Here is a 15,314-nt window from a genome sequence, read left to right on the forward strand (position 1 = left end):
CTCTGGTGATAATGTTTTTAAAGACAAAAAATGATCTTTATTGTTTAACATGAAATCAGTACATCTGGTATACATTCCAAGATGGGGTTCCACCATGGCCTTAAAACATAATGAACACAAAGCTTCCTCTATGTCAGACATGTTAGAACAGGCTAATAATGAGACTAATAAGCTTGGAAAACACTTTAAATCAAGTTAACAAGCAAATATATAAAACGTTACTGTGCCTTTAAGAGAAACAAATTTTGTCAAAATTTGAAAAACAGTGAAAAAAGGCAGTAAAACAAACGAAATTTTTACAGTACATAAGGTAACAGAGCATTGCACCCACTTGCAAATGGATGATTAACCCCTTAATGCAAAAAACAGATAAAAAAAACGACAGACGTTTTTTTAAAAACAGACACAACAAAACTGTGGACTACCTTCCCTAAAAACTATTTTGGAAGTCTTTTTAGCCCTTTAGAAATGTCCTGTAGTATTCATGGGACTGCTGAGGGAATCTGGATAATTCATTTTGTAATTTCAACTGCGAAAAAAAGCGCTAAATTAGGCCCCTCCCACTCATATTACAACAGTGGGAAGCTTCAGTTAACTGTTTCTATGCAAAATTTAAGCCAGCCATGTGGAAAAAAACTTAGGCCCCAATAAGTTTTATCACCAAACATATGTTAAAAAACGATTAAACATGCCAGCAAACGTTTTAAAACACATTTTTACAAGAGTATGTATCTCTATTAATAAGCCTGATACCAGTCGCTTTTACTGCATTTAAGGCTATACCAACATTACAGCGTTATCACCAATGTACGTTAAAAAACGATTAAACATGCCAGCAAACGTTTTAAAACACATTTTTATAAGAGTATGTATCTCTATTAATAAGCCTGATACCAGTCGCTATCACTGCATTTAAGGCTTTACTTACATTACTTCGGTATCAGCAGTATTTTCTTAGTCAATTCCATTCCTAGAAAAATATTTTACTGCACATACCTTATCTGCAGGAAAACCTGCACGCCATTCCCCCTCTGAAGTACCTCACTCCTCAGAATGTGTGAGAACAGCAAATGGATCTCAGTTACGTCTGCTAAGATCATAGAAAAACGCAGGCAGATTCTTCTTCCAAATACTGCCTGAGATAAACAGCACACTCCGGTGCCATTTAAAAATAACAAACTTTTGATTGAAGAATAAACTAAGTATAAATCACCACAGACTCTCACGACCTCCTATCTATGTTGAGGCTTGCAAGAGAATGACTGAATATGGCAGTTAGGGGAGGAGCTATATAGCAGCTTTGCTGTGGGTGGACTCTTGCAACTTCCTGTTGGGAAGGAGAATATATTCCATAAGTAATGGATGATCCGTGGACTGGATACACTTAACAAGAGAAATCTGTCCAAAATCAATGGATTCAGAGCATTGTCTCTCAAGGGTATCGAATAGGATTCAGAGTAAGACCTCCTGTGAGAAGATTTTTTCTCTCATGTATCCCAGTAAATCCAGAAAAAGCTCAGGCTTTCCTGAAGTGTGTTTCAGACCTTGAATCTTCAGAGGTAATCATGCCAGTTCCTCCTCAGGAACAAGGTTTGGGGTTTTATTCAAATCTATTCATTGTACCAAAGAAGGAAAATTTATTCAGACCAGTTCTGGATCTGAAAAATTTGAATCGGTATGTACCAACTTTCAAGATGGTGACTATAAGGACTATTCTGCCTTTTTTTTCAGCAATCATATTATATGTCGACAATAGACTTGCAGGATGCATACCTTCATATTCCGATTCATCCAGAACATTATCAGTTTCTGAGATTCTCTTTTCTAAACAAGCATTACCAATTTGTTGCTCTTCCATTTGGCCTAGCAAGAGCTCCAAGATTCTTTTCAAAGGTTCTGGGTGCCCTACTATCTGTAATCAGAGAACAGGGTATTGCGGTGTTTCCTTATTTGGACGATATCTTGGTACTAGCTCAGTCTTTGCGTACTGCAGAATCTCACACAAATCAACTAGTGTTGTTTCTTTGGAAACATGGTTAAAGGATCAATTTAAGAAAAGAAATAGTGAGACAAACGCAAAATAACTAGAAACAAACACCTATAACACAGGGAGATTCCCCAAAACTCCCCACAAAATACAGAAATCTAATTTTATAACTTATAGGTGCGCAACCCAAAAAAGGGGTGCTAAAGTTAATAGTGTGAAAAGGAGAAAGGACTATACTACAGATGGTGTAAAAAATTCATTAGATCACCATGTGCACCTTGAATTATATAACCATACAATATAAAATATGTTTTAAGTACTAAATTTAGGTCTTAGACTCAGGGAAAAAAGGCTCAAAAATGGATTAGACTAAATTTATTGGAATATTAAAAATTGGTATAGAATTGATTCTAAAAGAGGCCAAAATAGGAGATTCAAAAGCAATTAATTTCTATTAAAATACATTTAATTAGATTCAATTAAAAAACAAATACATATATATATATATATATATATATATATATATATATATATATATATATATATAAACACACTAATCTAACCTACTTTAATATTGACCGGTCTTGACTAATACCAAAGCTTTATCACAAATTCCAAATGTGTTCAAACATTTAGAAACAAGAAAAACATATAATGACAAAAAAGATACAGTGTATATTAATAACAAAAATAGATACAAATAAAAATAAAGTGGTTAAAAATTCTTTCTTAGGCAGAGGTTGATACTCCTTTTTTTTTTACTCAAGCGTATTTCTCCAAAACGTCCCCCAGATTTGTCAGCAAGGTAGATGTAGACTGATAGGCATTCAAACCTCCCAGAGGGTGAGCGAATCTTGGGAGATGTAGGGCATCTAGGTAGAAAACATAAGCGTCCGCTTAGGTAGATATCAAATGCTTCACAAAGCAAAAGCACATCGGTACTTATACATTAGTAACCGAAGGTCTGCGCCGCATCCGGATCTCCTTTCTGCCAGGGGTCCCAATCTGTCCTTTACACTCCACGGATCACCTCGGAGCTCAGACGCTGACCGCCTCACAGGCAAGACTTCAGAGAAATCCGGAAAAAAGCCGCCAAACGGAAAAAAACACCTGTGTTGGTGGAAAACAGGCTGCTAACAGCCCTTAGTTACAGGATCAGTATGTAAGACGAAATAACAAAATAGTGCACAATCACTGAGCAACGCGTTTCAAAGTCTTTGTCAAGCTCCTTTTTCCCTGAGTCTAAGACTTAAATTTAGTACTTAAAACATATTTTATATTGTATGGTTATATAATTCAAGGTGCACATGGTGATCTAATGAATTTTTGACACCATCTGTAGTATAGTCCTTTCCCCTTTTCACACTATTAACTTTAGCACCCCTTTTTTTGGGTTGCGCACCTATAAGTTTTTAAATTAGATTGGAGGATCAATTTACCAAAAGTTTCTTGATTCCTCAGACAGGGGTCACCTTTTTAGGCTTCCAGATAGATTCAGTGTCCATGACTCTGTCTCTAACAGACAAGAGACGTTTTAAATTGGTTGCAGCATGTCGGCACCTTCAGTCTCAGTCATTCCCTTCAGTGGCTATGTGCATGGAAGTTTTAGGTCTCATGACTGCAGCATCGGACGTGATCCCCTTTGCTCGTTTTCACATGAGACCTCTACAGCTTTGTATGCTGAGTCAATGTACGACACTCTCTGACATGGTGGATAGATCACCATCGTTTAGTTCAAGGGGCTTCTTTTGTTCGGCCAACCTGGACTGTGATCACAACAGATGCAAGTCTTTCAGGTTGGGGAGCTGTTTGGGGATCTCTGACAGCACAAGGGGTTTGGAAATCTCAAGAGGCGAGATTACCAATAAATATTTTAGAACTTCTTGCAATTCTCAGAGCTCTTCAGTTTTGGCTTCTGCTAAAGAGAGAACTGTTCATTTGTTTTCAGACAGACAATATCACAACAGTGGCATATGTCAATCATCAGGGTGGGACTCACAGTCCCCAATCTATGAATAAAGTATCTCGGATACTTGTTTGGGCGGAATCCAGCTCTTGTCTAATCTCTGCGGTGCTTATCCCAGGTGTAGACAATTGGGAGGCGGATTATCTCAGCCGCCAGAGTTTACATTCCAAGGAGTGGTCTCTCCATCCAGATGTGTTTTCTTAGTTTGTTCAGTTGTGGGGTCTTCCAGAGACAGATGTCATGGCCTCTCATCTAAACAAGAAACTTCCCAGATACCTGTCCAGGTCCAGGGATGTTCAGGCGGAAACAGGGGATGCGCTGACACTTCCTTGGTGTTATCATCCTGATTACATTTTCCCGCCTCTAGTTCTCCTTCCAAGAGTGATCTCCAAAATCATCATGGAACAATCATTTGTGTTGCTGGTGGCTCCAGCATGGCCACACAGGTTTTGGTATGTGGATCTGGTTTGGATGTCCAGTTGCCCACTTTGGCCACTTCCGTTCGGCCAGACCTACTATCTCAAGGTCCGTTTTTCCATCAGGATCTCAAATCATTAAATTTGAAGGTATGGAAATTGAACGCTTAGTACTAAGTCATAGAGGTTTCTCTGACTCGGTGATTAATACTATGTTACAAGCTCATAAATCTGTCTCTAGAAAGATTTATTATAGAGTTTGGAAGACTTACATTTCATGGTGTTCTCATAAATGTTACAGTTTCTTCAGGACGGTTTGGATAAGGGTTTGTCTGCAAGTTCCTTGAAAGGACAAATCTCTGCTCTTTCTGTTTTGTTTCACAGAAAGATTGCTATACTTCCTGATATACACTGTTTTGTACAGGCTTTAGTTCTTATCAAGCCTGTTATTTAATCAATTTCTCCTCCTTGGAGTCTTAATTTGGTTCTGACGGCTTTACAGGTTCTTCCATTTGAACCTATGCATTTTTTGGACATTAAACTACTTTCTTGGAAAGTGTTGTTCCTTTTGGCCATCTCTTCTGCTAGAAGAGTTTCTGAGTTATCTGCTCTTTCTTGTGAGTCTCCTTTTCTGATTTTTTTCATCAGGATAAGGCAGTTTTGCGGACTTCTTTTTAATTTTTTCCTAAGGTTGTAAATTCTAACAACATTAGTAGAGAAATTGTTGTACCTTCCTTGTGTCCTAATCCTAAGAATTCTTTGGAAAGTTCCTTACATTCTTTGGATGTGGTAAGAGCTTTGAGTTAGTTAAAATAAGCTATTTCCTTGGCTTCTTGGTTGAAACTTTTGATTCATCAAGTTTATTTTGAGTCGGGTCAGGCCCCGCCTCAGAGAATTACAGCTCATTCTACTAGATCAGTCTCCACTTCGTGGGCTTTTAAGAATGAAGCTTCAGTTGATCAGAGTTGCAACTTGGTCCTCTTTGCATTCATTTACTAAATTCTACCGTTTTGATGTATTTGCTTCTTCGGAAGCAGTTTTTGGTAGAAAAGTTCTTCAGGCAGCTGTTTCAGTTTGATTCTTCTGCTTTTGATTTAAGTTTTTTTCTTTCAAATGAAATAAACTTATATTTTTGGGTTGTGGATTAATTTTTTTGAGCAGATTATGGCTGTTTTTATTTTATTCCCTCCCTCTCTAGTGACTCTTGAGTGGAGATCCACATCTTGGGTATTGATATCCCATATGTCACTAGCTCATGGACTCTTGCCAATTACATGAAAGAAAACATAATTTATGTAAGAACTTACCTGATAAATTAATTTCTTTCATATTGGCAAAAGTCCATGAGGCCCACCCTTTTTATGGTGGTTATGATTTTTTGTATAAAGCACTTTCCAAAGTATTTCCAAATTTCCTTTGTTGATGCTTTCTACTCCTTTCTTTATCACCCCACTGCTTGGCTATTTGTTAAACTGAATTGTGGGTGTGGTGAGGGGTGTATTTATAGGCATTGTGAGGTTTGGGAAACTTTGCCCCTCCTGGTAGGATTGTATATCCCATATGTCACTAGCTCATGGACTCTTGCCAATATGAAAGAAATTAATTTATCAGGTAAGTTCTTACATAAATTATGTTTTTCAAGGGTATTGCACCCTTTAGTTGTATCGTAGTTTGCAGGATGTATATGATAACCTTGATTAGTGCATTTTCTTCAGGTGTTTGAGCACATCACCTTGTATTTTACTTTTGCTTTGAAATCTTAATAAAAAGACTATGAAAATGATTAAAAAAACCAATAAAAAAATGAAACTGAGTTTTGAAGCTTACCTCTATTAACATGTAGAAAGAGAGTAATGTTACAGTGAGATTGTAAACAATAAGATGACCCCTGAGAGAAAATGCAGGCCTGTTCTTCATGTATTTAATGCCCAACCATATGGAAAGAAAATACAGTATAGTCAGAGTAAGTGTTGGTAGGTATGAATCCAGCATTAACCATCCTTTAACCCTTGGATCTGTAAAGGAAAAGGAAATGAGATGAAAATGTGAAATTACTGCATCACTGGAAAATTAATTTGTTGTAAATCATGTGGGTTTCTTACCATTTACAACATTCATCTGGTGTGAATAAGCACAATATAATTGGAAACAAGCAATTAATATGTAAACGCAACAATTTATTTTAATGTGATAAGTATTGTTAAGCACCATTTTGTAAAATTGGAATTGCTGTGTTATTGCTAAGGGAGATGAATTTAGACTGTACAGACATTGTAAACAAATCTAAATGTCAGTCTAATTTTATTTCATGTTTCGAAAATTTGCGGCTGAACCTGGAAGTCTAGCTGCCTCCCACAGAAGGCAAGGGGGCTCTCTGTAATGAAGTATCTCACAAATTGCGCTGTCTTACTTTACGGCTTTTGCATACACTTCTAGTTTCTTTTTCTGTCAGTACATTTAGTACATTATGTATCTTCTAAAAGGGAAACTTGTGTTCTTGTTTAAAAGTTAAAACAATGAGGTCTGCAAGACCTGTGAGAATATGTCAGACACATCTAAGGAAGGCCCCCCTATTCAGCCCACTCACCAAGATTGCAAAGCTTTGATTTTTTTTTTATTTATTGGTGCGGTTATCATGCAAGCGTACTAAACAAAAATCTCACCTCAAAGTTTATATGATTTTTGAGCACATTAGACTAAACAACTACAACCCAAAAACACACATAAAAAATGTGTCTGTGTGGGGATTAATATATCACTATTACACAAGTATGCAAGGAATAGAAAACGTCATGTACAACTGTTCTGCAGATGCCTGGTTGTACCTAGCCACAGATGAAACCATAGCTCTTCTGGAATAAGCAATCAATTGAGATGGTAACACTTCTCCCTGAGCTAAATCAATGCTCTTGTCTTCCATTCAGGTTAAAAAAAAAGTTAATCCAGTTTTTAGTCGTCACTAGTCATTTTTATAAGGGCTCCAAGCCAAAAGACAAAGTCTCACTACCAAAGATTATAACAAAATAAAAGGGCAATAATCTCAAAATGTCTATCCCAGGAATAAAACACATTTTGGGGTGATAAAGTGGAAGTCTGAAAACTATCCCAACCAAAATATATATCAAATGGGGGACTAACAAAGTAACCACCTAACAAAGGTTAAATGTCTCCAAAATGGAAAGACATTAGCTAGAATGACAAATGATTAAACGGGACAGTTCACCCAAAAAATGTCTCCCCTTTAAATTATTCCCAATGATCCTTTTAACCTTCTAGAGTGTATTAAATTGGTTACAAGTAGCTCCTTTACTCCTATTTCAGCATTTGAAATAGCTGATTTAGCCTGTGGTATTGCCAGAGGCGTAACTAGAAACCTCAGGGCCCCGGTGCAAGAATCTATGAAGGCCCCCCCCCCCCCATATATTATGTATATGAACGAGCAGCAGTTCAATATTTTAGTTAAACATATTTTTGTGTGGAAAAGGTCTTAAGGACCATCATAAGTAATAAAATGACATGCTCCAATTCCTTAAAAACATTTTATTTTATCACTAGTGACAATGTAAACCTATGTGTGTTGCTCTGCAGGTCCCAAGTGGTACTTTAACTATGTGTTTAACCCCTTTGCGGAGGTTAAGCACATAGCTTTGCAGATTCCGTGGTGATAAAATAACAAATTAGAGAATGTAATTTTAGCACTATAAAAGCCCTTTAAATGGAAAGTCTACTTGAATTTTTTTTTTTTTTAAAGATAGATAATCCCTTTATTACCCATTCCCCAGTTTTGCATAACCAAAATGGTTATATTAATATACTTTTTACCTCTGTGATTACATTGTATCTAAGCCTCTGCAGACTGCCCCTTTATTTCAGTTATTTTGACAGGCTTGCATTTTAGCCAATTAGTGCTGACTTATAAATAACTCCACTGGAGTGAGCACAATGCTATGTATATGGCACACATGAACCAACACACTCTAGCTGTAAATACTTTCAAATACTTTAAGATAAGAGGTGGCCTTCAAGGGCTTAGACATTAGCATATGAGCCTATCTAGGTTTAGCTTTCAACAAAGAATATCAAAGGAAAAAAGTCACATTTGACTATGTCACACCAATGCTGGCCTTTATAGAGCAGAATCAAAATCATTTAATAGAAGTAATTCAAGATAATAACATTCAAACATCCTTTCTTCAATGAAAGTGATTCTCATTAAACCCTTTTCCAATTAGAGACGCAAACATGCCCTTCTTAAAGTCATTTCATGCAAAAATGGAATTGTGTATATCCCCATTGAGATATAAATCATAAGAGTATTCTCCAGCAGGCTCCTGCTTCTATAAACATGTGATAACAAGGCTAAGCTCAAAGGTTGTCTGCAGCAGAATAGCTTCTTTATACAACTCCTCTGATATCCTATCCACTGTAATATTACATTCAGTAAACACAACATAATGTATTGCCACACACACACACATCAATTTATCTGGTGTCAACATGCATAGTCTAAATTTTAGGGAACTTATGGTTTAAGAGTTACAGCAAGCATTAATAGTCAGTAGATCAGCACTTTTGTAATAAAACAGAATTTATGCTTACCTGATAAATTACTTTCTCCAACGGTGTGTCCGGTCCACGGCGTCATCCTTACTTGTGGGATATTCTCTTCCCCAACAGGAAATGGCAAAGAGCCCAGCAAAGCTGGTCACATGATCCCTCCTAGGCTCCGCCTACCCCAGTCATTCGACCGACGTACAGGAGGAAATATGCATAGGAGAAACCATATGATACCGTGGTGACTGTAGTTAGAGAAAATAATTCATCAGACCTGATTAAAAAAACCAGGGCGGGCCGTGGACCGGACACACCGTTGGAGAAAGTAATTTATCAGGTAAGCATAAATTCTGTTTTCTCCAACATAGGTGTGTCCGGTCCACGGCGTCATCCTTACTTGTGGGAACCAATACCAAAGCTTTAGGACACGGATGAAGGGAGGAAGCAAATCAGGTCACCTAAATGGAAGGCACCACGGCTGGCAAAACCTTTCTCCCAAAAATAGCCTCCGAAGAAGCAAAAGTATCAAATTTGTAAAATTTGGCAAAAGTGTGCAGTGAAGACCAAGTCGCTGCCTTACATATCTGGTCAACAGAAGCCTCGTTCTTGAAGGCCCATGTGGAAGCCACAGCCCTAGTGGAGTGAGCTGTGATTCTTTCAGGAGGCTGCCGTCCGGCAGTCTCATAAGCCAATCGGATAATGCTTTTAAGCCAAAAAGAAAGAGAGGTAGAAGTTGCTTTTTGACCTCTCCTTTTACCAGAATAAACAACAAACAAAGAAGATGTTTGTCTGAAATCTTTAGTAGCCTCTAAATAGAATTTTAGAGCACGGACTACGTCCAAATTGTGTAACAAACGTTCCTTCTTTGAAACTGGGTTCGGACACAAAGAAGGTACAACTATCTCCTGGTTAATATTTTTGTTGGAAACAACTTTCGGAAGAAAACCAGGCTTAGTACGCAAAACCACCTTATCTGCATGGAACACCAGATAGGGCGGAGAACACTGCAGAGCAGATAACTCTGAAACTCTTCTAGCAGAAGAAATTGCAACCAAAAACAAAACTTTCCAAGATAATAACTTAATATCTACGGAATGTAAGGGTTCAAACGGAACCCCTTGAAGAACTGAAAGAACTAGATTTAGACTCCAGGGAGGAGTCAAAGGTCTGTAAACAGGCTTGATTCTAACCAGAGCCTGAACAAACGCTTGAACGTCTGGCACAGCTGCCAGCCTTTTGTGAAGTAAAACAGATAAAGCAGAGATCTGTCCCTTCAGAGAACTTGCAGATAATCCTTTCTCCAAACCTTCTTGTAGAAAGGATAGAATCTTAGGAATTTTTATCTTGTTCCATGGGAATCCTTTAGATTCACACCAACAGATATATTTTTTCCATATTTTATGGTAAATTTTTCTAGTTACAGGCTTTCTGGCCTGAATCAGAGTATCTATTACAGAATCTGAAAATCCACGCTTTGATAAAATCAAGCGTTCAATCTCCAAGCCGTCAGTTGGAGGGAAACCAGATTCGGATGTTCGAATGGACCTTGAACAAGAAGGTCCTGTCTCAAAGGTAGCTTCCATGGTGGAGCCGATGACATATTCACCAGGTCTGCATACCAAGTCCTGCGTGGCCACGCAGGAGCTATCAAGATCACCGAAGCCCTCTCCTGATTGATCCTGGCTACTAGCCTGGGAATGAGAGGAAACGGTGGGAATACATAAGCTAGGTTGAAGGTCCAAGGTGCTACTAGTGCATCTACTAGAGTCGCCTTGGGATCCCTGGATCTGGACCCGTAGCAAGGAACCTTGAAGTTCTGACGAGAGGCCATCAGATCCATGTCTGGAATGCCCCATAATTGAGTTATTTGGGCAAAGATTTCCGGATGGAGTTCCCACTCCCCCGGATGGAATGTCTGACGACTCAGAAAATCCGCTTCCCAATATTCCACTCCTGGGATGTGGATTGCAGACAAGTGGCAGGAGTGATCCTCCGCCCATTGAATTATCTTGGTCACTTCCTCCATCGCCAGGGAACTTCTTGTTCCCCCCTGATGGTTGATATATGCAACAGTCGTCATGTTGTCTGATTGAAACCTTATGAATTTGGCCTTTGCTAGTTGAGGCCAAGCTTTGAGAGCATTGAATATCGCTCTCAGTTCCAGAATGTTTATCGGGAGAAGAGATTCTTCCCGAGACCATAGACCCTGAGCTTTCAGGGGTTCCCAGACCGCGCCCCAGCCCACCAGACTGGCGTCGGTCGTGACAATGACCCACTCTGGTCTGCGGAAGCTCATTCCCTGTGACAGGTTGTCCAGGATCAGCCACCAACGGAGTGAATCTCTGGTCTTTTGATCTACTTGAATCGTCGGAGACAAGTCTGTATAATCCCCATTCCACTGTCTGAGCATGCACAGTTGTAATGGTCTTAGATGAATTTGTGCAAAAGGAACTATGTCCATTGCTGCAACCATCAATCCTATTACTTCCATGCACTGCGCTATGGAAGGACGAAGAACAGAATGAAGTACTTGACAAGAGCTTAGAATTTTTGATTTTCTGACCTCTGTCAGAAAAATCCTCATTTCTAAGGAATCTATTATTGTTCCCAAGAAGGGAACTCTTGTTGACGGGGACAGAGAACTTTTTTCCTTGTTCACTTTCCATCCGTGAGATCTGAGAAAGGCTAGGACGATGTCCGTATGAGCCTTTGCTTTTGACAGAGACGACGCTTGAATCAGGATGTCGTCCAAGTAAGGTACTACTGCAATGCCCCTTGGCCTTAGAACCGCTAGAAGGGACCCTAGTACCTTTGTGAAAATTCTCGGAGCAGTGGCTAATCCGAATGGAAGTGCCACAAACTGGTAATGCTTGTCCAGAAAAGCGAACCTTAGGAACTGATGATGTTCCTTGTGGATAGGAATATGTAGGTACGCATCCTTTAAATCCACCGTGGTCATAAATTGACCTTCCTGGATGGTGGGAAGGATCGTTCGAATGGTTTCCATTTTGAACGATGGAACCCTGAGAAATTTGTTTAGGATCTTGAGATCTAAAATTGGTCTGAATGTTCCCTCTTTTTTGGGAACTATGAACAGGTTGGAGTAAAACCCCATCCCTTGTTCTCCTATTGGAACTGGATGAATTACTCCCATCTTTAACAGGTCTTCTACACAATGTAAGAATGCCTGTCTTTTTATTTGGTTTGAAGATAATTGAGACCTGTGGAACCTTCCCCTTGGGGGTAGTTCCTTGAATTCTAGGAGATAACCTTGAGAAACTATTTCTAGTGCCCAAGGATCCTGAACATCTCTTGCCCAAGCCTGAGCAAAGAGAGAAAGTCTGCCCCCCACCAGATCCAGTCCCGGATCGGGGGCCATCCCTTCATGCTGTTTTGGTAGCAGTGGCAGGCTTCTTGGCCTGCTTACCCTTGTTCCAGCCTTGCATCGGTCTCCAGGCTGGTTTGGGTTGTGAAGTATTACCCTCTTGCTTAGAGGATGTAGAATTAGAGGCTGGTCCATTTCTGCGAAAGGGACGAAAATTAGGCTTATTTTTAGCCTTAAAAGACCTATCCTGAGGGAGGGCGTGGCCCTTTCCCCCGGTGATGTCTGAAATAATCTCTTTCAAATCAGGACCAAACAGTGTTTTACCCTTGAAAGGGATGTTAAGCAATTTTGTCTTGGAAGACACATCCGCTGACCAAGACTTTAGCCAAAGCGCTCTGCGCGCCACGATAGTAAACCCTGAATTTTTCGCCGCTAATCTAGCTAATTGCAAAGCGGCATCTAAAATAAAAGAGTTAGCCAATTTAAGTGCATGAACTCTGTCCATAACCTCCTCATACGAAGATTCTTTATTGAGCGACTTTTCTAGTTCTTCGAACCAGAAACACGCTGCCGTAGTGACAGGAACAATGCATGAAATTGGTTGTAGAAGGTAACCTTGCTGAACAAACATCTTTTTAAGCAAACCCTCTAATTTTTTATCCATAGGATCTTTGAAAGCACAACTATCTTCTATAGGAATAGTAGTGCGTTTGTTTAGAGTAGAAACCGCCCCCTCGACCTTGGGGACTGTCTGCCATAAGTCCTTTCTGGGGTCGACTATAGGAAATAATTTTTTAAATATAGGGGGAGGAACAAAAGGTATGCCGGGCCTTTCCCACTCCTTATTTACTATGTCCGCCACCCGCTTGGGTATAGGAAAAGCATCGGGGGGCACCGGAACCTCTAGGAACTTGTCCATCTTACATAATTTCTCTGGAATGACCAAATTGTCACAATCATCCAGAGTAGATAATACCTCCTTAAGCAGTGCGCGGAGATGTTCTAATTTAAATTTAAATGTTACAACATCAGGTTCAGCTTGTTGAGAAATTTTTCCTGAATCTGAAATTTCTCCCTCAGACAAAACCTCCCTCCTGGCCCCTTCAGATTGGTGTGAGGGTATGTCAGAACAGTTATCATCAGCGTCCTCTTGCTCTTCAGTGTTTAAAACAGAGCAATCGCGCTTTCTCTGATAAGTAGGCATTTTGGATAAAATGTTTGCAATAGAATTATCCATTACAGCCGTTAATTGTTGCATGGTAATAAGTATTGGCGCACTAGATGTACTAGGGGCCTCTTGTGTGGGCAAAACTGGTGTAGACACAGAAGGGGATGATGCAGTATCATGCTTACTCCCCTCATTTGAGGAATCATCTTGGGCAATATCATTATCTGTGGCATCATTGTCCCTACTTTGTTTGGACACTATGGCACAATCATCACATCAATTTAAATGGGGAGAAACCTTGGTTTTCATACATATAGAACATCGCTTATCTGATGGTCCAGACATGTTAAACAGGCTTAAACTTGTCAACAAAGCACAAAAAACGTTTTAAAATAAAACCGTTACTGTCACTTTAAATTTTAAACTGAACACACTTTATTACTGAATATGTGAAAAAGTATGAAGGAATTGTTCAAAATTCACCAACATTTCACCACAGTGTCTTAAAGCCTTAAAAGTATTGCACACCAAATTTGAAAGCTTTAACCCTTAAAATAACGGAACCGGAGCCGTTTTTACATTTAACCCCTATACAGTCCCAGGTATCTGCTTTGCTGAGACCCAACCAAGCCCAGAGGGGAATACGATACCAAATGACGCCTTCTATAAGCTTTTTCAGTGGTTCTTAGCTCCTCACACATGCATCTGCATGCCTTGCTCTCCAAAAACAACTGCGCATTAGTGGCGCGAAAATGAGGCTCTGCCTATGACTAGAAAAGGCCCCCATCTGAAAAAGGTGTCCAATACAGTGCCTGCCGTTTTTTTAAAACAATCCCCAAGATTATAATAACTATAAAGAGTTATAATCTGCAAAATATGCTTAGCAAAGTAATCGTTTTAGCCCAGAAAAATGTCTACCAGTTTTTTAAGCCCTTATGAAGCCCTTTATTCTTTTACTTAATCTAAGAAAATGGCTTACCGGTCCCCATAGGGGAAATGACAGCCTTCCAGCATTACATAGTCTTGTTAGAAATGTGGCCAGTCATACCTCAAGCAGAAAAGTCTGCCAACTGTTTCCCCCAACTGAAGTTACTTCATCTCAACAGTCCTGTGTGGAAACAGCAATCGATTTTAGTAACGTTTGCTAAAATCATCTTCCTCTTACAAACAGAAATCTTCATCTCTTTTCTGTTTCAGAGTAAATAGTACATACCAGCACTATTTTAAAATAACAAACACTTGATTGAAGGATAAAAACTACATTTAAACACCAAAAAACTCTTAACCATCTCCGTGGAGATGTTGCCTGTGCAACGGCAAAGAGAATGACTGGGGTAGGCGGAGCCTAGGAGGGATCATGTGACCAGCTTTGCTGGGCTCTTTGCCATTTCCTGTTGGGGAAGAGAATATCCCACAAGTAAGGATGACGCCGTGGACCGGACACACCTATGTTGGAGAAACAATCATGTTCTCAACCTACACCCAGGAGATGTGTGTGCTAGCTTGGTAGTATTAAGATGCAGGAAGCAGGGTTCTAAGGCCACACACATTATTATACATGACATGATGAGTTTTAGAGCCCTGCTTTCTGCACCTTAATACTACGATGAGTGTATTTAATATATATATATATAAGTTGTAAATTAGTTTTGCTTAAAAAAGTGTTTTTTAAAGAAATGGACAAGTTCAATATATATATATATATATTCCATATTCTTTTTTATTTTATTTATAATAAAGCAGTCAGTTACTGATAATGATTTGCTAGCCTCTCCTCTGAATAGTTATGTGATTTGGTGGTCTACTACTTAGTCATGATGAAACTAACCTGTCTGCATTTGCTATAAAAATAAATATGATATATTATGAAATGATATCAAAATCATATGCAGCAGCAG

The 15,314-nt window shown here is 39.2% G+C and overlaps 1 protein-coding gene across 1 annotated transcript in view; it reads right to left on the bottom strand.

Moving 5' to 3' along the window:
* ELOVL2 (ELOVL fatty acid elongase 2) overlaps positions 1 to 15,314 on the bottom strand; it is a 310,038-nt gene that overhangs the window by 126,363 nt on the left and 168,361 nt on the right. The window contains exon 3 of the mRNA XM_053714743.1: positions 6,197 to 6,384. Coding sequence (XP_053570718.1) covers positions 6,197 to 6,384 — 188 coding nt within the window. The remainder of the gene's footprint in view (positions 1 to 6,196; positions 6,385 to 15,314) is intronic.

This window comes from Bombina bombina, chromosome 5, assembly GCF_027579735.1.
Source record: "Bombina bombina isolate aBomBom1 chromosome 5, aBomBom1.pri, whole genome shotgun sequence".
NCBI lineage: Eukaryota > Metazoa > Chordata > Amphibia > Anura > Bombinatoridae > Bombina > Bombina bombina.